Source organism: Alexandromys fortis, unplaced genomic scaffold, assembly GCF_014885135.2.
Source record: "Alexandromys fortis isolate MF-2015 unplaced genomic scaffold, M_Fortis_MF-2015_v1.1 scaffold_18, whole genome shotgun sequence".
NCBI classification, from domain to species: domain Eukaryota; kingdom Metazoa; phylum Chordata; class Mammalia; order Rodentia; family Cricetidae; genus Alexandromys; species Alexandromys fortis.
In genome coordinates, this window is record NW_026067897.1 from 5,516,850 (window position 1) to 5,542,797 (window position 25,948).

Below are 25,948 nucleotides of genomic sequence, written 5' to 3' on the forward strand. Positions count from 1 at the left end.
GCTTTACCCCGTTCTGCAGTGATGTTGTTTTCAGAATATTAATTTAGATTTGTACCATTGAGCAAAGAGTGTTTGCCCATTTACTGCCAGAATTTAGTTATCTTTATCTACTTGTAATGTTACTTGACTTTATTAGAGCATTGTATTTACCTGTTGTAAATCTTCAAGTGAGTTTTCATCTCACTGGATCCTTATAGTGACTTACTGGTTTAGTTTTTCCCTTTGTTAACGTTAATACACATATCCCTACTATTGTTCAAACATGTTAAGAAGACTACTTCTCTGGGGAGGGTCCTTTGGTGTTTTCTTATCTGGGAGCATTCAGGTTCCTCAGGTCTCTGCCTTGCTATTTTAGTGGTTAGCCTTCCCTGGACATCTTCTAGACTAGCATGCCTCCACCACCTTCCTACTCTTATTCTCTCTCTCTGCAACATCTGCCAACATTTGACATGCTATGTATTTACTCTTCTGTGAAGCCTTGTTCATAGAAAACTAGAATGGTGCCCAACAATTACTGAACAAGTACTTTAAATTTTACTTGTATCTTTTTTTTTTTTTAAACATTTCTGTGTATGTTTGGGTGTATTTTAATAGTCAGAGAACAACTTACATTAGTCTATTATCTCCTAGTATCTGAATGTCAAAGATTGAAACTCAGGATATCAGGTTTGACAGCAAGCTTTTACCCACTGAACATCTTGCTAGCTATCTTAGGGTTTCTATTGCAGTGAAGATCCACCATGACCACAGGAGCTCTTATAAAGGAAACATTTAATTGGGACTGGCCTACAGTTTGCCTGCTCGACTGAATGCTGTACCTTCTTCCATCTACTAATGCTGTATATACATTGTGTTTGTAGTGTTTAAGTGTGGCCACACTTGTGCTATGGGGCATAAGAGGTGGTCAGAAGATAACCTTGGGTGTTGATCCTTGCCAGAAGGTAGAAACTTTGAGACAGGCTCTTTTGTTCATTGCTGGGTACATTAGACAGTGGGTTCTGTAGGGTTCTGGGAATTGTCTTGACTTCCCATCTCTTCACAGAGCATGCTAGAATTACAGATGTGTCTCCCCAGTGCATGTGTGTGATGTGTACCACAGTATACATATATAATTCAGAAGGCAGTTTTTGAGAAACTAGTTCTACCATGGCACCATCAGGCTTGCATGGCAAGTACTTTTACCAATGATCCAGCTTGCTTCTGTTCTCCCATTTACCTGGGGTTGGAAAGTAATATTCTTAGTAATCCCTTGGTATTTTTATACTGCATCATTAAAAAGCATTTGAGATTATATCATTTCTCCCTCCCTTTCCTCTCCAAGCCCTCTCATATACCCTTTTTTTCTCTCAAATTCATGGCTTTGAAAAAGTAATTGTTCCATGCATGTATGTGTATGTATATACACAATAATAAACAGATGGGGACTCTTCCCTGGTCTGGCCATTTCTTGAGGCCTTGTAAGCTTTGCCCTGTCCACTTTAGTTAGCATGTGTAGTGTCCTTGTTCAGCTCATTTTGTCAGGGTTTATGGGCTCCTAACACACCTAGGAGACACAATCTCACAGCAAACTCCCTTACCCTCTGGTTCAGAAAATCTTAAGACCCCTCTTCCGAAATGATTCCTGAGTCTTACATGTGGGAGTTCTTTGTAGATATATCTGTTGTGACTGGGTTTTCTGTAATGGTCTCTGTCTGGTGCAGAGAAGTCTCTTTGATGGGTATAAGGACAATAAAGTGGTTGGGGACTCTTTCAAGATCCATGGCTTTAGCAGCCTTGGGGGTTGGACAGGCTTCCAATATGAGGCATGGTTTCCTTCCTGCTGAGTAGGCCTTAGGTCCAATTAGAGAGCTGTTGGTTACTACCAAGGTTGAGTGACACTACTGCACCCTTGGGGATACTGTGCCATGCTGCTTGTGGTTCACAGGAAGCACAGCTAAGTAAGACTGTTGCTTGCTTACTTCCTTTGGAAGCTTGCATGATGCCTTCTGGTACCATAGGAGCTAGTCTTCACAAGACTTAGATCATCAGATGCAGGTCAGGAGACTCTGGGCCCTGTGAAGTATACCGTGTCTTCAAGAGTAGGTAAATTTACCTTCCTTTTTGAGAGGCAACCAAAGACAGCAGCAATAGCCTGTGAGGAGACAATTTTTCTATGTGACCTTAGGGGCCCTGGAACTCACTATGAAGATTAGGCTGGACTTAAAACTATATTATTTTTAAAGCCCCGTATCGTTTATTACATTAGAGGCCACTCTGAGCCAGTTTTACTTACTACTTTTAATCTGTCAGGCATCTACACTGTCAAGTATTTTCCACAGTCTGATTATTTACTATTACCCGTTTTGTCCATAGCCTCTTTTGACTTCCTTCTGTGTGGTTTGTGCTCCCACCCCCAGTCAGCCTCTTCCTTTCCTGCTTACCCGTAAGCACAAAGGAATTTATTTAATGTAGTAAAATGTTCTACCAGGTTCTAACTATAAACTATGGTTAAGGAAATCATAGTAGATCAATGCAACAGGTGTTAATTTTTCTGTAGCTCATACATTTTATAATTGTCTAGTTATTTTAACTTTGACTTATGTGGACTACTAGGAAGACTTGACTTTTTTTTTTTTGTTAACTAAATTTCTGATAATACTTTTCTGTTTTAAGATCAAAGCCATTGGCCAAACAGAGTTGAATGCAAGCAACCCTGAAGAAGTATTGCAGCTGGCAGCACAGAGGAGGAAAAAGAAGTTTCTACAAGCAATGGCAAAACTTTACTTTTAAGCAGTTAGTTAATTTTTTAAACTTTTATTTTTTAAACATGGGCTAAAAATAAACAGTATTAAAAGATTAAGTTTATATAATACATATGTACAATTTAGTGGTGTTTTCTTTTCAGACAAAAACTGAAACAAACTAGTTTTATAAACAAAAACTATACAAGAACGTCACACATTAACAAATAGTTCACAATTTCTTCAAAGAGAGAAAAGGTTTACATGTCTGGTAACCTGGCATCATTTTTTTCTGATGAAATTGACTTTTTAGGCCCAAATTTCTTTTTCAAAGGCTAACTTAAAATATTTAATGTATAAGTAGCTAATCTATATACAACAAGTTTAAATAAATAGATTTCTAGGAGTCAGTATACATTTAATATTTTTTCTGCCATAGAAAATAGAAGTTTAGGTCACATGTTAAGTTCATCTCATAAGATGGGGCTTAAAAATGGACTGCCAGTTTTGCAAACATAAAGCCTACCTAGCTTCACACTATAATTCAGAAATACTTAGGGACAGCTTAGTGCAATAAAGGGACTTTCCTATATAAATAGTTTGAAAAGGCATTAAAGTTTTATCCAGATTGTGATGTATGAAACGACCATAAAGCAACCTTTAGATTAAGTAAAAACCCATAGAAGCCAAAGCATTTATCTTGATTATAATTTCTTTGGTTCTCCCATTGTTTAGAACAGTTTAAACATTTGGTTCGTGCCTTACTGATTAAGAAATATTATGGTAAGACAAACTAAAAACAGATTGAACTTCACCATTTGTAAAAATTCAAGTTTTATCATTGTTTGTTACAAACAGCTTTAGATAAATTAGTCACTGTATTACAAAACAATCTTTGTAAATAAGTTTAAATTTCATTTTCAAAAGACAAATTGCACCATTCAAGAGTATAGGAACTTAGGAATCAAAGTTTTGTGTCAGCGTTGTATCTTTTAAGTATCACTAGTTTAGTCCATATTCCAATGATAAAATAAATCCTAGTTTATCAAGAGAAACACAGTAACAAACAGAAACTGCTACAGCACCAATTGTTGCTGGCTTCTAGCCACTGTCCTTGGGCGTGAAGTCACCCCTGTAAACAAGTCCTCTTTTCTTTTAAACAGCTAGAGGAAATTTCTTTAGTGCCAACTTTTTTTTTTTAAGTTTGTTTTGTTCTTTTGTAGTGCTGGGGATTGAGCCCACGGCTTCATGTACCCTAGGCATTTATTGCCAAATTGATGCAGTTTTTAAACAAAATGGCAGTGTAACTCCTCAGTGGGCAAGGATAGCCACAACACTACTTTCCTGTCAAACTTACTCATTTGTATGAACCTTATCCAGTATCTTTTCAATCCAATTGGATGTTAACTCAGGGTTTTATTGATGGTTTTTCAGTACTCTTCGGAGGTGTCATAATGCCGCCGTTACACACTGGTGACAACTGCCCTCCTTGTCTGAAGGTGCTCACATAGTTCACTTCACTCTGTACATATGAAGGAATTTACCATAATTAACAGCTAAGATAAAACAAGTATGTAGAAGGTAAAACAGATATTATTTGACACTATCAAGCTTACTCTAAGAGTACCTTAAGCCAACTAACTGTTCAGTCCCAGCACTCAGGAGGCAGAGGCAGACAGATCTTTATGAATTCGAGGTCAGCCTGGTCTATATAGCTAACTTCAGTAAGTCCCTGTCTTAAAACAACAACAAGAACATGTTTTTAGTTTCTTATCTCAACTGCTGGTTTTGATTTTGAGCTGCTTCACAGCAATATTTTGACAGTGTTACCGTGTGGCCCAGGCTGGCCTTGAAATCATGATCCTGCTGCCTCAGCCTCCCTACTGCTTGTGGCACCAAGTTGCCTTAATTTTATTATCTCCTTTACATTTTAAAATCAGTGTGACTGTTACTTTCTCCTTTATGATCTTATATAACTGTCTGCCACAGTACCCTCTCCATCAATTGTAGGACTTACTAGATAGCAAGATCTAAAAAACAATAAAAAAATTTAAATTAAAAGAATAACCAATCCCCAAAACAAAAAAACATACCAGCAAAGCCAAATAATTTGTATGTGTCTGGATATTGTGCCTGTCTTCCATGGCTATCTTCTTAAAGGTCTTCAGCTTCACTGGACTTACACTTTTTACTACACTGACAAAAGGCACCATCCAGTCTACACATTCGGAAATGTCCTCCCATTCCAAACCTAAATTGGAAAAGTTAATAAAATGTTAAAGTTATGCCACAGAAACTACCTTAATATGCCCAATGTACTTTGTTCTGCTTCTAATTTTTAAGTCATTTAAAACTCAAAGAAATCATCACACATTAATCAAACTTTATATGAGCCAAAGCTGGAAGAATTCCTAGTTTCTGAAGCCCAGGCTGGCTGCCTCCTGGCCTGGCCTCCCAAGTGCTGGGTCACAGGCTGTGCTCTTCTCCGGGAGCGGTATGTGCTCTTAAGCACGGAGCCACATTTTCAGGCCTCTTCAGAGCTGTTTAACCAGTGCACATTTATAAAGTAGAATTGTGCTTATTTGCTTCAAATGAGTTTCATTTCCACGTATTAGTTTGCTTGTGGAGATACACTAAAGGCTATAAAGTACTTTTAACAGAAAACAATCAGTAAATTATTAAATTGTGAGCTTGATAAGTGTTAAAATTCCTGAGTTCCATTAAAAGTGAACACGTAAGAAGTGAACAATATAGTCATACCTGAGGCTTTCTTAACCACTTCAATGGAGGTAAAATGGCATAAGGCTGCAGCTGCCAGAATTCTGTACTGGAATTCTAATGAGTCAATAGAGAGGATACACAGATCTAAAAGCTGACAAGGAAAAAGCAAAAGTTTAAGTAATTTAAAAGATGTGTATGTTCCTATTTTGTAGCTTATATACCATCGCTGCCAACTCTAAGGTAGGAAGAGAGTTTTAATGTATTAGCAGGGTGTGCACTTCAGCCAGATTGAAAAAAACTAGTGAAGGCTTCTAAATTAGATAATAAACTAGGCAGAAGAATTGGCCAGTAGAGAATGTTTGAGATAGAATGACATTACCAAAGGTAGTATTTCTTATGAAGTAAGTAAGAAATACCTTTCTTCCTTAGCCAGGGTGAGCAGCTGAAGGCAAGGAAAGATAGAAGTAGTCTAGTTAACTTATAAACGCATTTTAGAAGTTAGAGCACTACTACTTAAGTTTATTGAAGCTATTGTAAGATTCTAAATGCAGGAAAATTACACTTTAAAACGGACACAGTAAACTAGACAAGCTAGAATGCAGTATTCTTAGCATCAAGTAGATAGGTAAGTATCATCTTGGTAATGCAATACCGAAACAGTAGCAGTTGCAGTGATATAAAGGCTAGATTTTCAGAGGTTTAAGGCAATTCCTGTTCAGTGAATAAAACTTAAGTTTTATACTCATCAGGCAACAAAGTGACATGAACTGGAAGAGAGCTGGAAGTGAAATACTACCACAGATAGAATATTGAGTAATGCAGTTTAATTAGATTAAATAACAGCAGGTTGGGGATAGTGGTATATGCCACCTTTAATCCCACTTAGGAGGCAGAGACAAGTGGACCTCTGAGTTTGAGGCCAGCCTGGTCTACACAGTTCTAGGACAGCCAGAGCTACATAGTCTTGAAAACAAATAAAATTCTAAAGACAACTGGCTGTGAACATTTTCTCCATTTTATAACAAAGGTATTTTACTCCAATCCCAAGCCATTAAAAAGGGGGGGGGGAATGTTCATAAAAGTTTTAAGACTTTCTTCTCTAGAATTATGTAAATGCTAGGGACAGTATTTTATGGGTCAAAAGGGTTTTGTCAAGTAAGATTTAACTCAGTATGTTACTTTGTTGTGTAGCCTAGGACTTCTATATACACTATCCAAATTTGTCATCGACAATAACATTAGCTATGTTCAGAAACAGGGTCAGTACCTGAGCTATCTGGATGAATGTCTCCTGGGAATACTGAGGTAGAAGAACCTTAGGAACATCTTTAACAGCATCAACTTGGAGAAAAAGATTCAACCAGGAAATGGCTGTTACAGGACAAAGTTCCCATTTTAAAGCCTGTCAATGAAATTTTAAAAAGTCCATTAGTAACTATATATGCATGTATTACATCATATATATATAGTAGAGTTGAGAGGTTAAGTTCCTCACCAACCATCAATCACATTAGTAACTATATATGCATGTATTACATTATATATATATAGTAGAGTTGAGAGGTTAAGTTCCTCACCAACCATCAATCAATACCAATATTTTTGCTGCATTAACCTATAGAATTCTTTGCTCAGATTAAGAAATGAATTTTGGCTCTTTTTAAAAATTTGTTCAAAATTATCTTCATTTTTGGGGTAGGCACATGCTGTGTCTTGCATGTAGAGGTCAGAGACAACTTTTTACACCACGTGGGTTCCCCAGGAATCAAAATGTTGTCAAGCCTCTCTGGCAATTAAATCCCTTTAACTTGCTGAGTCATCTCATTGCCCTTAAGTTTGGCTCTGTTATATCTGAAGTTCATTCCTAACTATTATATTACAAAGCTGCAACCAAGAAAGGACATTATTATTACCTTTAATATATTGAGTTCCATCTTTAATATATCTACTTCACTGCAAGCACCATCAGTGACATAAGCAAACTCTTGGAGTTTGGGAGCGTAGATTTCCTTCAATTTAGAAAATTATTATTAAGTATTTTAAATAAAAACAAAATTATATACAGACTACATGGGCTTCAGTTTTAAGGACAGGTTCACAAAGTAACTATATATCAAAACCATGTAAGTTTGATAAACAGTATATATCTTAATCTGCTATTTCAATTAAGAAAGAATAACAACCTTTTAGATACAGTCTAGTCCGGTGATCAGACCAAAACAAGATTATTCTATAAATAAGTTGGGGCGTGGTTCATTTGATTTGGCTGAGTGCTTGTTTAATGTGTAGGAAATTCCAGCACTGCATATAGCCCTGTAATCCTTTTCCTTGGGAAGTGGAGGTAGGAAGATCAAGGTCATCTTCAGCTGCAGAGTGAGTTCAAAGCCAGCTTGGGCCACTCAAAACAATAGTCTAGAAACTGAACACATTAACTTAGTAAAAATGTATATTTATCAAAACATACTGGGCTTATGCTTGCTTTGGTTACAGCAATACTTTAAAAGACTAATATAGATAAACTATATGAACTAGAGACTAAAATAAAGACCTATGATAATTTCTTCCATCCTCACTATAAAAAAAACAATTCCTGTTCCCTAAATATTTAATACAGAAAATAGTATCCTGAGATTAATGTGTTCACTTAAAATCTAGGTTGACAACAAGACTTATCTGGATGAAATTTAAGAACTTACCTCAAGTTTAGAAGCAATGAACAATGAGGTAATCCCAATGAGTTGAAGCATATTTTTATTTACATCTTTTTGTGTCAACATAAATCTGTCAAAAAAGTCTTGGGCAAGGTAGAATGTCTCCCTATGAAGTGTGTAGACTTCACATACCTGAAGAACCAAGTGTTCAGATGTTATCTTTAGAACTTACCCAAGTTATAAAGTCACCTTTATTATACCAAGTGATGGACTAAAAGAGGCTAACTAACCTCTTTAGGATGCCAGCGCTAACATAAGTGAGGGATTAGCATGTACTGGCAGCGAGGCTCTTATCCTCATTCTCCTACCTTTACAATTTTCTTTTTTGTATTTTATTGCAAGCTAATATAAACATTGGTGTTAAATCTTTCCATGACTTTGGCTTAGTGGGAATTACCCTCCTCTTCACTATTGTGAATAAATACTGCCATTCCCACACTTAAAGGAAAGTTTTTAACTTTCAGAGTTACTCTATGAAATGGATGCCATTATCTCCTTTTTGGAAACGAGAAAATAGGAACAGTAATAGATGAGTTTAAAGCAAACACCGATCATATTAAAGAACTACTCTGTTCCTGTGTTATACTGTTTTAAAATCAGGAGTATGATACCTGGGGTGAACGGCTCAGAAGCAAAGACCTACTGACTCCTAGCACCAGAATCCAGGCCTCTCATCATTGCTTACAACCTCAGTGCTAGGAGATCAGATTCCCTCTTTTGACCTGGGCACCTGCACTCAGGTTATACATAATGAAAATCTTAAAACCAGGAATAGATATTGCATATCAAAAAGGCTCTTTTCCATGTGTGGTCATTTTAAGATATTTCAAACAATGAATTTACTTTTACATTCAGATTAAAAATAAATTTGTCATCATACAAAGTAAAAACTTCTAGTCATACCTGATAACAACCTCATTTTATTGTCTTGGAAACATTTCTGATAATTTTTGAGATACTATATATGTTTTTTCTACCCACTGTCCACCCAGCCTTCCTCACTTAGAATGAATCTACACCCTCCCCCCAGTTAGGGATTAAACCCAGGCTTCACTGTGTTAGGCAAGCATTTCACCATTAAGATATATGCACACACACACACACACACACACACACACACACACACACACACACACACACCACCTGCCCCTCATTTTATTTTGAGATATCATTATAACCTGTACTGGCTTCCTTGAAACTTGTAAATCTTTAACATCAAGTAATTGTTTCCTCAGCACTAATTTGAGGAATTTATAATAATCCAGAGAAAAGGAATGGACCCAAGTAAGAAAAAAAATGTTTACATAGATCTATAGAGATTCCAGGCTTACTGATACTTCTTACATCGATAGTATGATGCATCTTCCTTCCTTCTCCTTTTCTTCTCCTTCTCCTATCCTTTCCTTTTTTTGAGACCTGGAGCGTGTTATGTGGCCTGGATGGCCTTAAAAGTCCTACCCTTCCTCCTCAGCCTTTGTGGACTGCAGGCATACACAACACCCAGAAGTATACTGTATTTCTGAAGGAACAGGAATACATTATAGAGGAAGCTAAATGAGAGAGGACTTAGGGCCTCTGGGTATACAAATACTTTTGGTTTAGGGTATAAAATCAAAATTCATGATGTCTGAGGGCTTTGAAGCCTAAGCTTGTTCTTCATGGGCTTGTACTAAACCCAGTCAACTGCACATTCTACTCACCTTCTGTACCCTTACGTAGACCCAAACCAGGCATGGCAGGGATTTCTGATTTTGTTTTGGGTTGGATCATAAAAGATGTGTTCTTGGGATTTTACTCTCTGCTTTGTTACTGAGGACATACTACCATTGGGATATGCCACCAACTCCTGATTTTACTCTTAAAAAAGGTAGTTGATTTGGGATGATAGCTAAGTGCTGGCCTAACACACACAAGACCTTAGGTTTAATCCCCAGCACTACAAGGAAAAAAAAACAAGTCATATTCTACTTTACGTGCCACAAACTAGTTTGTGCTTCACAAAAGGTAATGGACAGGATACCCTGAAGTCACAGGGAAAGCACACAACCATCTAAAAGTTTTTCATTATAGACACGAGAAATGTCTACTTTTAGAACATACCTCTAAAAGCCAGTCTAAAAGTATTGACCTCATCTGTGGTTCCAGGTCAGAGTGAAGAACTTGAAAGTGTTTGCCATGTACGTATCTGCTCTCCTTCTGCAGCATGTTTTGCCAAACCTCCTGTGAACATCCCCAGCTACAAGAGGGCGGGGGGGGGGGGGGGGGNGGGGACATGGACATAATTTATATTCGGTCATCGATACAAGTTCCGGTTGCACTAACATAACTCCACGTTTCAAACACCCAACTCCAACTTACAATTACAAATTGGAAAAAGTAGCTCTTGGAGTCAACTCCAAGATTTCCACTTATTGGTAAATTTCAGGAATGCTGTACAATCCTTCCTTATAATTTATAAAAGTTATGGTTCAAGGTAACTTTTAAAAAGCAAACTAGAAAAATACTTAAAATATATGATCACAATGTTAATTAAGTCCCAACACTGAAAAATATATCAGCAGCGCCACTTACGGATCAGTATCACTTATGAGGTTAAGGTGGAACAAAGCAGGGGTGGGGACGATGTATTGAAATACAGAACTCTGAATTTGCTCATTCAAATTAAATGTCAATTACTAAATGAATGTTTTCTGTAAGCTTGTACCTCTTAGTCATGTCATAACTGATAGTAAGCTTGGTAAGGAATAAGTGGGTTAAGTCTATTTAAAGTGTTCCCATTTTAATTAGACAACTATTAAAGCTACATTTAAATAATAGTTCAGTTCTGCTAAGTCAGAAGCACGTACCAAGCAAGTGAAAAGGAGTATGGATTTTAAATATATCACTTGCTAACATTTGCAAATAATATTGTCTCATGAAGAATGATACCTATTTCTCAATAAGTGAAGTATTAAAAAGGTAAACTGGTTTCTCTGTCTTACAATGAAGTCAAAAGAAAACACAAGGCATTATTTTAATTCTACCGTTTTAGCCTTTGATTTTACCTTAAATCTGGCAGAGGTGAAGGATTAATAAAAAGGTTTTTAAATCTGTAATTTGTAAATCTAGAGAAGTCGCTTGTTCCTATTTCTTTATGGGGTGTTTCAATGATAATGCAAGGACTGATTCCTCCAGACAGTACAGGCGGCCAACAATTCTGTCATTTCAAAACAGAAAGAGAAAAACTTATTTTTAAAGCCATAGAATTCATACCAGCCTTCATAAATTAAATCCTGATACTACAAGACATTCCTTTAAAAACTGAAACAATAACGAATGTATCTCTAGTATAAAATAACTTTAAAAGAAAGTAGCAGTTCTCTGAGTTTAGAAATTTTAGCAGGGATACTTTTTTAAAATAAAAGCTCTTTCTTAGCAAGTATTTTCTGGTTGAGAAAACTTGAATGCAAAAAACTTAAAAATTCAGTCAAATGGAGTCACTTAGAGGATCTTTTGGGAAGAATTACCATCTCCAAGTGAACACATAGGAGGAAGGGGGCGCAAAAAGCTGCTTGCCAGGCTGTCAGTGAGTGATCTCACATCCTTTTTATGCCAGCGCAGTAGCGATTAGGACCCCAGCCTGTAGCCTGGAAGCGCACAAAGAGCAGTATATAGGCGGGCCTGGTCGCCTGGCCAGCTGCACCGCAGCTCCTTCCTGTCAGGCAGTGACACAGGACTGTACTCTTAACCTTCCCCAGCCCACCCCGTCCAGTTCTGCATTACCCGAATCTCGTACTGATGCTTCTTGCTGATCTCCTCTTTTCCTTTTTTGACATCCTGGAGAATAGAAAAGGCCATTGTAAACTAAGCTCTCAGCAAGCATTTCCTCCCTTCCTTCCTCCCTCATTCTCCTTAAATCACCTGTGCTGTTTTCCTCTTCTTGGCCTGAATTATCTGGGCTTCTTGTGGGGAGTCTGGCTGGCTGGGCTGGGCATGCTGCTGCTTAGCTTGTAAACGGCTACTGCGATGGGTTTTTAGACAGGAAGTTTAATTAGTAAGTCATGTATTTCATAGACAGCAGCTAATTTTCAAACATGTCTCCAAGACTGACAGTGTTACCTGCGTCTCGACATTCTCTTCTTTAAGGTCTATGAAACCCTAAATGGGGGAGAAAAATCAAAATCAAGAACACATTCATTCATTCATTCATTCATTCATATTTTCCAAGTGCCAATTAAAATTGATTCAGAAATGAACAGCTAACGTTACCAGAAGGTGGCCTGAGCCTTTAAAAAAAAATCCAGGTCATTTTCCAAAATACATTAATTATCTCATAGTAATTTTACATATATGCCCTCATTTCCTCAACCGAATTAAACTCGGAAAGTGAGTGCGTTCAGAAATCTGCACAGTACCCCAGCACCCCTGCGATGAGTATTTTTCGGGTATTCACGCATTTCTCTGTGCATCAAGGGTGGGAAAGGCACGTCCCGGCCTCGGCCCGCCAGGCGCCTGGGCGAGCCTCTAAGAGCGGGCTCTGGAGAAGCCGGTTCCGCGCCAAATTGGAGAGCCGCAGTGGCGGGGAAGCAGGGGGTGGAGGGACCCAAGCCTGGTGTCACGTCCTCCAGGCTCCCTTCCCTCCTTCCCGGCCCCGCCCGGCGGGCAGTGCCGCTTGCAGGGGCGACAGGACCCCAATTCCAGAAGAGCAAAAGGGAAAAGTGGAGGGGGGGGGGAATTAAATGAGGAAACTCTGTTCAAGAATTTTTCCCCCCGTAAAGGGACCCACACCTCCATCCTCTCGCGCGGGAGCTCTTCCCCAAATGGGGGTGGCCAGAGAGGCTTTCCCGCGGCCCCTCACTGGGGGTACCCTCACCCCGCGCCTCTCCCGGGCCCCCTGACACGGATCCTGTCAGACAGGGACCGACCTGGGGAACACAGTCGCCCCGGCGGGCTCCCAGCTCTCCGGCCCCCCGTTTCTCCTCTCCCGCGGCTCCCGCCAGCCCAGGACCCCTTCCCTCCCGCAACCCCCTGCGGCCAGCACCTCCTCACCGCCAGACCCTCTACAGCTCGGCTCAGCTGGCGCCGGCGCCAACTCAATATATAGGCCTGGTCCGGCCCGCCCCGCACGCATGCGCCGCAGACTGACACCTCGGCGGGCGCCTTCCCCTCCCCCGCCCGCCCGCCCGCCCGCCCGCGCCCGCCCAGCTCGTCCGCGCGCGCCGCGCCCTGCCCTGCCCTCAGTGCGCGCGGGAGGACGGACGGGCGGGCGCCGAGTGGCCGCAGGGCTGCCCTCCCGGACCGCGCTCCTCCGCCCCGCTCGACACTCCACCTGCGCGCGCCGCGGCTGCAGTCGGCTGACGGGGCGCCCCCCACCGGCTCCCGCCCGCCCTCCGGCTCGCTGTCCGATCTCGGGGCGCCGGGCCGCTGCGGCTCGGCCCCGCAGGGCAGGGACGGGGGGGCCCACCCAGGCCCCGGGGAAGCCGGGTCTTCCCTGCGACCCGCGGAGAAGGGAGCCGAGGGCCCGCCCCTCCGGGAGGAGCCAGACGGCGGCGGCCGAGCCGGCCAATGGCGAGAGAGGACGGCGGCACAACGTGGAGCGGCCGCGGAATGTAAACACGCCGGAGCGCGCGGCCCGCCACGTGCGGGGCCGGAGGCAGCCGCCGGGCGACGAGCCGCTCGGCCGCCCCGGGCCGGCCGCGCACAAGGAGGCGCCTCAGTCCCGGGAGCAGGTACGTGTCCGCCGCGTCCTCCCGCCCCGCCGGCGAGCGGGACACCCTCGCGCCGCGCCCTCCCCTCCTCGTCCCGGTTCCGGGCGCCGTCCCCAGCTGTCCGTCCGTCCGTCAGTCCGTGGGACCCGGCCGGAGGGCAGGACGGGCCGCACCACGTGCGCTCGGCCCCAGCCGCGCGCCCCGCCCCGTCCTGCCCCGCCGCCAGCGCGCCCTGCGGAGCCCGCGCGATCGTCCTGCGCGGGAGAGCAGCCCGCCGGCGATCAAGAGAGCGAGCGCTGCTGGGACGTGGCGGGCCGCCATCGTGCGTTCCGGCTTGGCGTTCCCGCCACCTCGCAGGAGGCCTGCACGCGCCCAGGCCGGGTGTGCGGGTGACACTACGCGCACACCGGAAACAAAGACCCCCCCTCGGGCCGTGGGGCCAGCGGCCGCGCGCGCCCTTCCCGACATGCGCCCCTCGGAGCCCGGGAAGGACCCAGCGCGTGCACCTTTGGATTCCGAGGGCAGTCTCTACACCGGCCTAATGCTCGCTCTCCCCGAGTGACACGTAGGCGACAGAATCGGAGGGAGAGGCACAGAGAATCCTAGGCCTAACAACCAGTAATGCTTTTCACGGCTCTAGAGAGGCGGGAGCGGCCTCCTCCTGCAGTTAGAGACCTAACCTGTGGTGCTGAGAAAGCTCAGTGTGTGTGTATGTATTTCAATAAATGTGTGTTAATGAGTATAAGCAAAACAATGGCCTACAGCCTTGGCTCCATACTGAGTTCGAGACCAGTCTAAGTTACACTGTCCTAAAAAAAACAAACAGATGGCCTGTGTGGGTGAACTTGACCAAGATATACTGAAAAACGAGGGCTGTCATTCACATAGGGTTTGTCTTAAGTATCATATGCGCAGCTTCACTGTAAATGAAGTCATTAGACATGTACTGTGGCTGTATCCTTACTGTATGTGAACAGAGGAGCCGTAGTGAAGACAACATTAGGATGATTCTCTTGGGCATACACCCAAAGGAACTGAGTCAACATTAAAACAAAAACAAAGGCACCAACCTGGGCAGTAATGGCAGTTGGGAGGCAGAATCAAGTGGATCTCTGTGAATTTTAAGCCAGCATAGTCTACATAGTGAGTTCCAAGACAACCAAGGCTATATAGAGAAACTGTATCAAAAAACCAAATAAGTACAAGCATTTATTATGACACCGATATTCACAAATCCTAAATTACAGAATCAACTTTGGCCACTGTCTACATGAATATGCTAGACATACACAATCGAGTATTCTTCACTTATAAAGAACAAGGTTGTATTTGCAGGAAAATTGATGGAACTGGGGCATAATATTAATGGAGATAAGTTTCAGAAAGACGAATATGGCACGTTTTCTCATGCAAAACCTAGATTAAGATTAAAGACAAAGGAGTGGCTCAGTGATAGAGCACTTACCTCTCATGAGTTTGATCCTCAGCACGTTGGGAGGGCATGGTATAGAAAGGGACTGTTTAAAGAGAGACTGAGCAAGGGTGGATGATGGGAGAGAAATAGGAGCAAGGTTTTTTGCAGCCTTAGAATGTCATGGTGAACTCTTTCTGTATAGCTAATATGTACTGATAAAAAAGATTAAATTTGGTAGTGTACAGAGACTTCTTCCATATCAACTAATCAGAATTGATGACCAGTAAATACAAGCCATTCTGTCTCTTATATACCCTTCCTCCTTACCAGGAGTGAAAACAGTCTCAGCCCTCTGTCAGGGTGGCTGGCACGGGCCCCTAGTCCTAGCCATGGAAAGCAGAGGCAGGTGGAGCTCTGAGTGTGAGCTCAGTTGCAGTATGTGCTGGGTATTTCCTTAGGCACCGTCTTAAGGATGTCGTCTCTTGTAAGTCAAAGTTCATTTTTGGTGTACTTTTTCCCTGCAGTCACTCCAGTTTTCAGTTTACCTGCTTTAAAATGTATAAAACTCTGACAGGCATGAGGACCCACAGCTTTAATCCCAGCAGAGCAGGTGAACTCTTAAGTTCCAGGCCAGCCTGGTCTGCATAGTGAGCTCCAGGACAGCCAGAGCTACGTAGAATGAGTATAAAATTCCTTTATACATTTAGAAAATTTGGCATTTTCTGAAGAACCTACTGTGCGTGCCCTGAAATCTGGCTAATAAACTGTTAAACTCTACAACATTTCTTGGAGTAATTATTTTGATTCAAGGAACAGGTTTCTTTATTTTCCAGAAAGCCGGGTTCAAGGTTTATACCTGTTGTTCTGGTTACTGATAAATTGAGGCAGGCTCCAAAGCTAATCTGGGCAGGGTAGTAAACCCTGTTTCTTTAAAATAAAGTCAAACCCAGCTGACATACCTCCAGTCCCTGTGTCTTTGCCATGCCTTCTCTACAGTCCTCCTGGATCTTAGTTTGTACCCCATAGTTTGTCCTCTAAACAAGACACCAGTGCCTACGTAAGCCCCGAACCTAGAGCCTCCTGTGTAGATACCACAGGTATATTCTTGGCCACATTTTTACTTTCAGTTTTTTGAGATAGGGTCTCAGTGAGTTTTCTGGGCTGTCCTTGAGTTTGCAACTCTCCTGCCTCAGCTTCTGACTTAGCAGGGATTACAGGTCTACACTACCAGGCCCATCTTTGTTCATCTTTTTATAGGTAGTTAGCGCATGGCTCAGAGAGGTATGTTGTAGGACCTTGGTAAATGCTAGTTTGATGGATGATGGGTAGGAGAAGGTTGTGAGACAAGATCTCACTGTGTAGCCCTGGCTGCTCTGAACTTGTGTTGTAGACTAGGATGCCTTTAAACTCAAAGGGACCTGCCGTCTCTGTCCGAACTCCTTTATACTCTTTCTCTAGTTAGCTTCTCCAATAGTTTAAAGCTTACAGAAAAAAGAGTGGGCAGAATAGAGCTCCCATGTCTCTCTGCCTGCTATATATACTATATGCATGTATATGTATATGTTTAAGTCATACATACATATACATCTAGTGCCACAGCATATCATACTATATGCTATATATATGTAAATCGTATATACACATATCTAGTGTCACAGAATATCATATACTATATGCATATATCTAAGCCACACATACATATATATCTAGCGACACTGTATATCATATACTATATGCATATATATGCATATATGTAAGTCATATATACATATATATCAAGTGCCACAGCATATCATATACTATATGCATATATATGTAAATCGTATATACACATATCTAGTGTCACAGTACATCATATATACTGTATGTATGTATGCATACACATGTAAACGTATATACATATATAGCTAGTGTCAAATGTTTTGTGGTGATGTATTTGTCATTAATAAGTCGGTGTTGATGTGTTGTTGTTATTATTAACTAAAATATATGTTCTATTCTGTTTTCCTTAGTTTTTACCTAATGCCTGTTTGTTTGGCTTTGACACAGGTTCCCATGACTCTCAGGATGGCCTTGAATTCTGTTGTAGTTGAGGATAATTTTGAACTTTATGCCAGCGCTGGGATCACAGGTGTACACTATTATAACCAATTTACAGGGATCTGGGTGGGACTATAACTTATTTAGACAGGGTCTCTCACTGTCTATAGCCAGCTCAAGCTGGCCTTGACTTGCTAGCAAAAGTTGACTTGAACTTGTGATCCTCCTGCCTCCACGTCCTAAATGATGGGATTCCAGGCATTCGTCACTGTGACAGGCCTTACCTGTGTTTTTATCCCTCCACAAGCACTTTCAGATATACCACATTCAAATGTGTATCAAATGTGTCTGGAGTTTCCTTTAGCCTGTGACAGGTTTTCAGCCTTGCCTTGTTTTTCATGACTGAAAAATTTTAAGAAAGCTTAAAGGCTTACATTACAGGCAGTTGAAGGTTTTGGTTTTTGCTTAGGGATTGTGGCTGACACCTAGAGACCCCTATGCAACCGTACAGTTCAGGCACCTCCTCATAGATTTCTCTTACCTCCAAAGAATGGTTGGTGTACATGCTCTTCTGGGCTTGCTCCATGTGTTCATGAGCAGATACTAAGTCAACATAAGGACTTCTATGTATTAGTCTGCTTGGTCCCTAAGATAATTTACCATACAGAAAGAAATTTCCCAGTGACTGCAGGGACCCAACTAAAAGGACCCTGTAACTGCCCTTACATTGGGCATTCTCCTAAGCCTCAGGCTAGCAGGTGCAGAAACTGGAATAGGCCACTGGCAGTCTAAGACAGATATTATAATGACCTGTGATCAGCTATTGACTTGGACATAGAAGGTTAGAGAGCTCCATAACCTGTTGTACGGAGAGGCCGCTTATTTGTTTCCTGGCTGCTCTGGCAGCTCAGACCTGAAATAATCACACAGAAACTATATTATTTAAAATACTGCTTGGCCCATTAGCTCTAGCTTCTTATTGGCTAACTCTTACATGTTAATTTAACCCATTTCTATTAATCTGTGTATTGCCACATGTCTGTGGCTTACTGGATAAAGTTCCCGTGGGGCTGCATAGCTTCTCTCCAACTCGTCCTTCTTTGTCCCAGCATTCAGTTTATTCCCCCCCGCCCCCCCCCACCTCTATTTCCTGCACAGGCCCAAGACAATTTACTTTATTCAGTAATGGTTATTAGGGCTGGAGAGATGGCTCAGTGGTTAAGAGCGCTGCCTGCTCTTCCAAAGGTCCTGATTTCAATTCCCCAGCAACCACATGGTGGCTCACAACCATCTGTAGTGAGATCTGGTGCCCGCTTCTGGCCTGCAGGCAGAGTACTGAGAATACTGTATATGTAATAAATAAATAAATATTTTTAAAAAAAAGCAAAAAAGTAATGGTAATTAAAGCATACAGAGGGGAATCCCACATCAGTAATCCATTTATAAGAGCCCCTAACCTCCTTAGCCAAGGTAGTGCTGCAAAACAAGAGAGGACTAGACCTTATATTCCTCCAAGGTGGACTTTGCACATCATTGGGAGAAGAATGTTGTTTTTATGTGGACCACTCGGGTGGTGAAAGAATCGCCAGCTGAAGATAGGGAGGGATTAGCCAAAAGAAAAAGGGACCGTGAACAAGATCAGGGCTGGTTCAAATATTTATTCAATACCTCCCCATGGCAAACAGCCTTAATCACTGCATTGCAAGGGCCCTACTCATCTTTAATGCTTATAGTTTCTTTTGGGCTCTGTGTCCTTAATTAGTTACTGGCTTTCATTACGGGGAGGATCAGTACAGTACAGTTGATGGGACTACAGTCTCAGTATCCTCCCTCCGAGCCATGATTGGGTCCTCTGTTACTTTTAGAGGGGGGAATGAGAGTCCTAGGCCCCAGAAAATCTCTGATCTGCAGCCCACACACAGACCCCAAATGGCTAGGCTCCAAGCTCCAACTCGGGAAGAAACACAACCTGAAAACGGGACCAGAATCAGGGGAAGAGACACTTAGTCCCCAAACCTAGCGCCGGAGAAAAGTCCCTGCACCCTGAAACTAGGACCAAAAGAACGCACTAAGTCCCTAGATTCAGGACATACCAAAGATAATCGCCTTGGCCCCAAGATTAGGGTTAAAAAGATAGAAAGAACCAGAAAAAGAAACACAGTTTGGCCCCAGAAATGGAGCCATTTCTACCCCTGACTCGAAACCAGCCAATCCCTGAGCAGAGAAAACGGACCAGTCAGGGCCTCAGGCAGTTACTGGCAGTTGGGAATTCCTCTCAGGCCTGGAAAGCCCCTTACGTCATCAGAGGGCAGCCAGTCCCAAGCCTGGAACTAGAATTCCCACTTCTGCCACTAGGGGACAGCCAATCTCAAGCCCTGAGGCTTGGAATTTTCCCGAGCCTCTGCTCCTATATAAACCCTGTGTTGTTTCTGTTGCTGTTGCTGTCCGCTCGTGAATAGAGTCACTGTTTTTGCATCAGAGTTGGTCTTGTGGTGATTTGGGTTCCAGAATTCGGGCATAACATACCCGTGGATGGCCCTAACGTGGAGCAGATGTGTGATTACCAAATCCGCCTTTTCAGAACTCAAAGCAGTTGCCCCTTGTAAACCTGAATAGGTTTCAGTGGTGTGATGTACACATTTTAGTTTTTCAAATTCTACAAAATGAAACACAGTTGCCAGATTTAATTCCTTTGAGTACCCTTTGGGCCACTTCCTGCAGGTAGTGTGGTTGGGTTGTATAAAGAACCAGTGGGACATTTCCTTATAATTTCCTTGGCTTGTTGCCATGTGATAGAAAAGTTTTTTTTTTTTAAATCTTTGCTATTGACATGATTTTTATGAAAGCACATTTGCAAACAATAATTTCCAAACAAACAGTAATTGATCAGTTTCTGTATTACCTTGTGCTAGAGAAAGTGGCAAACCAATATGGGATCGGATGTGTGTTACATATATGTGATGATTCCTATTTCTGATTTTATTTTGTAACTGAATAAATAATAAAGTCAATTCTTAAGCATCTGGTATAAGTTCAGCAGTTTCAGTATGCAAAACAACTTTCTGCAAATTGGTAACTATATTGAGAGGATCTTTAAAATCCCTTAGTACCATGAGAAAAGCATGTAATTCTGACTTTTGAACAGAATCATAAGGGCTTTGTTCTACTTTGCTTAGATCTTCTGATCTGTAACCTGCCTTTCCTGATTTATTTCATCAGTACAGAATGTAGGGGTTCCAATTATTGGTGCGAGGAAAGATCCAGCTGATTGTCTTTATTAGTTGAATTCTCTTGCTTCAGGGATATTTGTTAATCACTCCCCCCAAATACCATAAACTCTTTGCCAGGGTTCGCTTTCTTCCCATAATTTGTCAGTTTCATCATTATTAAAAGTTCTTATAATTTCTACTGGGTCTATTCCTGCTAATTGACAAAGTCTCAATTTTCTTTTTAAAATTAACTCAGAAACCTTTCCACATAAGTTTTTAATATTTTACTCAGTTTATGTGTTAAAAAGATCCATTCTCAGATAGTATCTTCCTTCTGCATTAGAATTCCTGAAGGGGAATGTTTGGAGGGTGGTAAGACCAGAATGCAGTTGGGGATCATGGGATCGGAATCTTATGTGCCTTCTGTTTCCTCTTCTACCAAAGCCAATTCTCTCTCAGCTTCAGCTGATCATTGCCTGTTTAAGTCCTTGTCACCATCCAAGAGTTTGCGTGAATTAGTCAGTTGGTCAGATTTTATCCCAATAGCGGGATGTAGCTGGGAGATGTCTCCTAGTGAGCTCTGAAGTCATCAAGAGTCTGCAGTCCATCTCTTCCACTTTGCTCTTTTTGGGGTCTAATTTTTTGTAAACCTATTTTATAGCCTAAATAATTAATAGACTCTCCTTCTTGTATTTTCCAGGAGCAACAAGGCAAAACTTTCTTCTTCAGACAGTCTTTGTGAAGTGTGTGCATTTGAACCCGATAGTCAAGTGTCACCCATGTATGGTGAACTGTAGACTGAGGAAACTGCTTGCTTGTTGTTTCCACCAGCTGCTGCACAGCCATAGGGTCTGTCTGTCAGCCATTGTAAAGGTGGGGCTGTTGTGCCCTGGTACAGTCTGAGTGGTTGGTGACTTTATAGTACCTTGTAATACTTTTCCCAGAAACATGCTTTAGTTTAAGGTTTGTTTCTAAGGTTGAGGGAATGCTAGTCTGAGCATTCCATTGCTGTAACAAATCACATACCACAGATCCCTGGCTGTGTCAGCCACATGTGACTTTAATTTTCCTTTCTGTCCTTGTGGCCCATACATTCGACCCATCTCCCTCTCTGCTTTACCTGAGATTAAGTTCCGATCCCTAGAAGCTGAACATTTATGTATTGAAGAGGCCAATTTCTGTGCCAAGATTCTGATGAAATCAGACCTTCAATGACAGTGTCATTTGTTCATATTTTAAATTTTGGTCTTTGTTCATTTATAGAAGTTTGCCAAAATACTTGCTTTATATTTTCTCCTATTTTTTTGTTTTCTCTTCTGTAGCTGTTCTGTTACCCAGAGTAGCAGTATGGCTTCTTACACTAGGCATTAGGTTCTTTAATTGATTTGGTTAGGAGTTTTCTCTATGATGGCAGGAAATGGCTGAATCAGATTTGGCATAGGTTGATGTGCTGGGGTGTGGATGCCTCATGGCTTAGTTTTTCATTTTTAGCTATTATGAATAAAGATGTCATAAATATTCTATATATCCACAAGGAAGTCTTTTTTTTTTTTTGAATATACAGATTCATTTCTTTATTCCTGGGGGTGCAATTTGAGGATCCTAGCATAAGTAGCAAGTTTTAACTTTACGGTATATAAAGAAGGATCTGTACAGATAGGTATCAGTTCAGAGATGTGCTCAATATGATGGCTGAAGTCTCTAATCTTAACACTTGCTAAGCCAAGACAAGAGCTGCAAGTTCAAGGCCAGCTCTCAGAAAGCCAAGAAAGGGCACTAGTACCACTGACTGCTCTTCCAGGGGACCCTGGTTTGGTTCCCAGCCCCCATGTAAGTTCAGTTCCAGAGAATCTGATACCTTCTTCTGGCCTCTAGGGCCATGCATGAAATGGTATACAGACACACATACAAGTAAGACACGCATGCATATAAAAAGAAAATAAAACTTTTTAATTTAAAAAGCCAAGAAAAAAAATGATACATAGTTTTTGGCCAGAAAAAAAAAAAGACTGTAAGTTGAAATATTCTGTATGGTTGCATTTATATAAAATTGGAAAGCATGTGAGACAAATGTTACACCTTCATGTACGTATGTAGTAACATGTTTGTAAAAATAAGCCACTGGTGGCAGGACAGTGGAACCTCTAACGGGAGTGACACTTGGGATTAGAGGGACTCATGATAGTCTCCGTCTAAACGAGTAAAGTTGCATTTCTTTGAAGGCATTAGAAACAATTCTAATAAATGTCAAGTTTTGATAGCGACGGATGCATATTCCACAACAGGTGTTAAACTCTGAGCTTTGTAGGTTTCTGTTTGCTGTCCTCTCTAAGCCACCATCTTGTGTGAACAGCTCCTTGGGGGCTGGGCCTCTGACCTGCTCCTAGCTACTGCCTCAAGAGAGCCTACAGGCCTGCCTTCCCTTGGTCCCTGCATCCTGGTCTGACTTGGTGCTGGATGTTCAAGTACCTGTTCCTTCCATTGCTTTGGGTCTTTTTCTCTGGCGACTTGGGATTTCAGTTGTGTGTTTCCCATTTGCCCATCTTCTCTGTCATTTCCTCTCTAACTAGTTTTCAAACTTTCCCATCCTTCACATCTTTCACAGATGGTCCTTAAAATGCTGCCATGGGTTACTGCTTTTTTGTTTGTTTTGTTTTTTAATTGGTTTTTCAGCTCTGAAGTGTGTTTTTTCCCTTTTCCTTTCTGAACTTCCAGTTCCTGGTTCAAGTACCTCCTATAGCTTCTGGCCTCTGGCCAGCCCTTCCTGCTTTTCATTGCTTCTCCTTTATCATCTTCCTGCATAGCCGTTGCCTCATTACACTTTTAAAATTATCTTCTACCTGTGGTGATGTTTTCCTAGTGAGTTTTCTTCGTGGGACAAGTTTTGCTATTCCTTCTCAGTTTGTTTTCTGGCACTATTTTACACAAACACTTTTTATGCTACCTTTGATTGGATGTTGAGTAACACCTTTGTCTGGGTTAAGGTTTTTGTTTTGCTGTGAAGAAGCACCATGACCACAGCAACTCTTATTCAGAGGTTCAGTCCATTGCCATCATGGTGGGACATGCCTGCATGCAAGCAGACATGGTACTGGAGAAGTAACTGAGTCCTATAGTGTGCAGGCAACAGGAAATGGTCTGGGACACTGGGCATGGCTTGATCACGTGTGAGACACATTTCCTTCAGCAAGGCCACACCCACTCCAACAAAGCCTCACCTCGTAGTAGTGCCACTCCCTATGAGCTTATGGGAGCCAGTTACATTCACACTACCACGGCCTTTTATCTTTTATTTTGAGGTGCGTTGTAGTCAAACCAACAGCAAAACAGCCCTGTCATGGGATGGGTAATGGAAGTGCCTTCCTCCTTCCTCCTCCTTCTAACTTGCCAGAAAGACCAGACGCATTAGCCACTGCCTTGGCAAGAATGATTCTGGGAGGGACATCCCTTTCTCTGAATCTTCCCACTGACTAGAGCTAGCCGAGACACCTGGTGTTGTTTGGGGGTCAGTGTCGTGGGATGTGGACCTGCGGGGACAGTCCACCTGCTATTCTAAAGTGCATGACTTGACATAGCAACATGTAACACCAACAGTTTTGCTGTCTGTTTTGTCATGTGCCGTTGAGAATACCCTGGCAGACGCTCCTCCCTCGTTCTCACATGGCCTCCTCCGTTCAGTTTGTGGACACTGTGACTCTTTGCTTGCATCTCCCACTGAAAGCACATCACCACTCATGGCTGGTACCCCAGCAGTGTTCCTGGCCAGTACTGGGCATTCCTGTAAACCTTAGCATTTGGAAGGCAAAGCCGAGAAGAATGCTGCAAGGCCTGGCCTGCATGCTAAATTACATAGATGATAGCTGTTCTTGGTTGTCAGCTTGACCATATCTAGGATGAACCACAATTCAGAAATGGAGTGTACACTGTGATCCAGACCTTAAGGCAAGAAGACAGCATACCTTTAGTCTGCTTCTTAAGGCTAGATAACATAGGCCTTTAATCCAGACTTAAGGTGGGAAGGCAGAACTGGGCCCACACCTTCTGCCCAGAGTCTGAGTAAGGAGTTGTCTAAAGTCCAGCTTCTACAGCTCACTTCCTCCTGTTTCAGAAACCCAAAGACCACTTTCCAACTTCCGTCATTAGCAAGGATGGAACAGCAGGCAGCCAGAGAGCAGAAGTGATAGTCTGGACTGGGCTCAGAAGTGCCTAGGAGCCTGGCACGGAGAACTCCAGAAGCCCGATGTTGGTTGTGAATCACTGTTCATTACAGTGACAATGCTGCCTTACTTTGACCTTGAAAAGATCTCTGATTAGAGTAGACACCATCCAAAAGTATTCCCCAGCACGCATGGTCATCTTTCTGTTTTGTTGCTTAAAAAATAAGAGGTAGGTGTGTGCATGTGTTCATTCAAGAACACAATGATTTGGGTACCACAAGAGAAAAGCACAGTGACTGTCTGCAGTTAGAAATCTGCTTAACCGGGCTGGAGAGATGGCTCAGTGGTTAAGAGCACTGGCTGTTCTTCCAGAGGTCCTGAGTTCAATTCCTAGCAATCACATGATGGCTCACAACCATCTGTAATAAGATCTGGTGCCCTCTTCTGGCCTGCAGGTGCACATGCAGGTAGAATGTTGTATATATGCATAATAAATAAATCTAAAAAAAAACCCAGCTTATCCAGTGTGTGCTCAGTTTTCTGTTTGTTTAGTATGATTCTTGGTAGTTAAAACTAGGGCCTCTAGTATGGTAGGGAAGCACTCTACCACTGAGCTGTCTCCCCAGCCATCCTTTTTGGTGGAGAGGTGGATTCATGCATTTAATTAGAACAAATAGTGTAGTCACACAATAGAATAAACTTGGTGGTCATCGGCAGTTATCACTTCTAGGAAACAGTTGTGCTTTTAAAGTGAAGATATAAGGGTTTCTTCATATGCACACCCACAGCACACTCCTAGTTGACTGGATAATTAGTGAGTAAGCTGTTAGTGACATGTGCTAAGAATGTATCACACACACACACACACACACACACACAAATAATGTCTGTTCTCTGAGGAACTGGGAAAGAGCTAGAACAGTGGCAGAGGGAAGGCTAGTGCCCTTCAGGCCCTCTAGCACGACCCTCTTCACTTGCTGTTGATGCAGAGTCTCACTAAGTTGCCCAGGCTAGCCTTAAACTCACTCTCTTAGCCAAGCAGATCTGGAATTTGGAATCTGCTTTTAACCTCTAAAGTAGCTTGGATTTCTGGCCTGTGCCAGCACACCTGGCTGCTCTCTGAGGAATTTGGAAGCTGGATGGGTTTTTTGGGGTTCAGAACTTTTCCGATGTCTTGAAAGAGCATGAATGAATGCATTCATGCATATGTTTCTTGACAGCCCAGCAGGGCCTGAAGTAATGCCTCCATAGCCAAACACAACATTCCTTTTACTGGGAGGGATGTGTGA

The 25,948-nt window shown here is 42.2% G+C and overlaps 3 protein-coding genes across 10 annotated transcripts in view; 2 read left to right on the plus strand and 1 right to left on the minus strand.

Annotated features, from left to right (window-relative positions):
- Ints8 (integrator complex subunit 8) overlaps window positions 1-2,851 on the plus strand; it is a 47,432-nt gene extending 44,581 nt beyond the window's left edge. For both annotated transcript variants that reach the window (XM_050166090.1, XM_050166100.1), the window contains exon 27: window positions 2,653-2,851. In XM_050166090.1, the coding sequence (XP_050022047.1) occupies window positions 2,653-2,769 (117 nt within the window). In that variant the 3' untranslated portion in view covers window positions 2,770-2,851. The remainder of the gene's footprint in view (window positions 1-2,652) is intronic.
- Window positions 1-13,601, minus strand: Ccne2 (cyclin E2). 4 transcript variants are annotated; one of them, XR_007595984.1, is made up of 12 exons: window positions 12,251-13,111; window positions 12,053-12,152; window positions 11,915-11,968; window positions 11,197-11,348; window positions 10,253-10,388; window positions 8,138-8,284; window positions 7,355-7,450; window positions 6,709-6,843; window positions 5,481-5,592; window positions 4,814-4,971; window positions 4,078-4,242; window positions 1-2,131 (listed from the first exon to the last, which is right to left on the minus strand). XR_007595984.1 is itself a non-coding variant. In XM_050166117.1 (12 exons), the coding sequence occupies exons 2-12, from the start codon at window positions 12,262-12,264 to the stop codon at window positions 4,129-4,131; spliced, it is 1,218 nt and encodes a 405-aa protein (XP_050022074.1). In that variant the 5' UTR covers window positions 12,265-12,289; window positions 13,461-13,601; the 3' UTR covers window positions 2,759-4,128. The 4 variants fall into 4 exon arrangements, 3 of the variants coding, with proteins under 3 accessions (XP_050022074.1, XP_050022078.1, XP_050022065.1); XM_050166117.1 differs by lacking the exon at window positions 1-2,131 and adding an exon at window positions 13,461-13,601 and having other exon boundaries at window positions 2,759-4,242; window positions 12,251-12,289; XM_050166121.1 differs by lacking the exon at window positions 1-2,131 and adding an exon at window positions 13,181-13,251 and having other exon boundaries at window positions 2,759-4,242; window positions 12,251-12,289.
- Window positions 13,200-25,948, plus strand: part of LOC126516013 (translation initiation factor IF-2-like) — a 101,947-nt gene continuing 89,198 nt past the window's right edge. For 2 of the 4 annotated variants that reach the window (XR_007595990.1, XR_007595989.1), the window contains exon 1: window positions 13,204-13,860. Coding sequence is in view for 2 of the 4 variants with exons in the window: in XM_050166138.1 (XP_050022095.1) it covers window positions 13,261-13,860 (600 nt within the window). In the remaining 2 variants the exon portion in view is untranslated. Of the gene's footprint in view, window positions 13,861-25,948 lie in introns of all 4 variants that reach the window. The other 2 variants (XM_050166138.1, XM_050166145.1) reach the window with 2 other exon arrangements.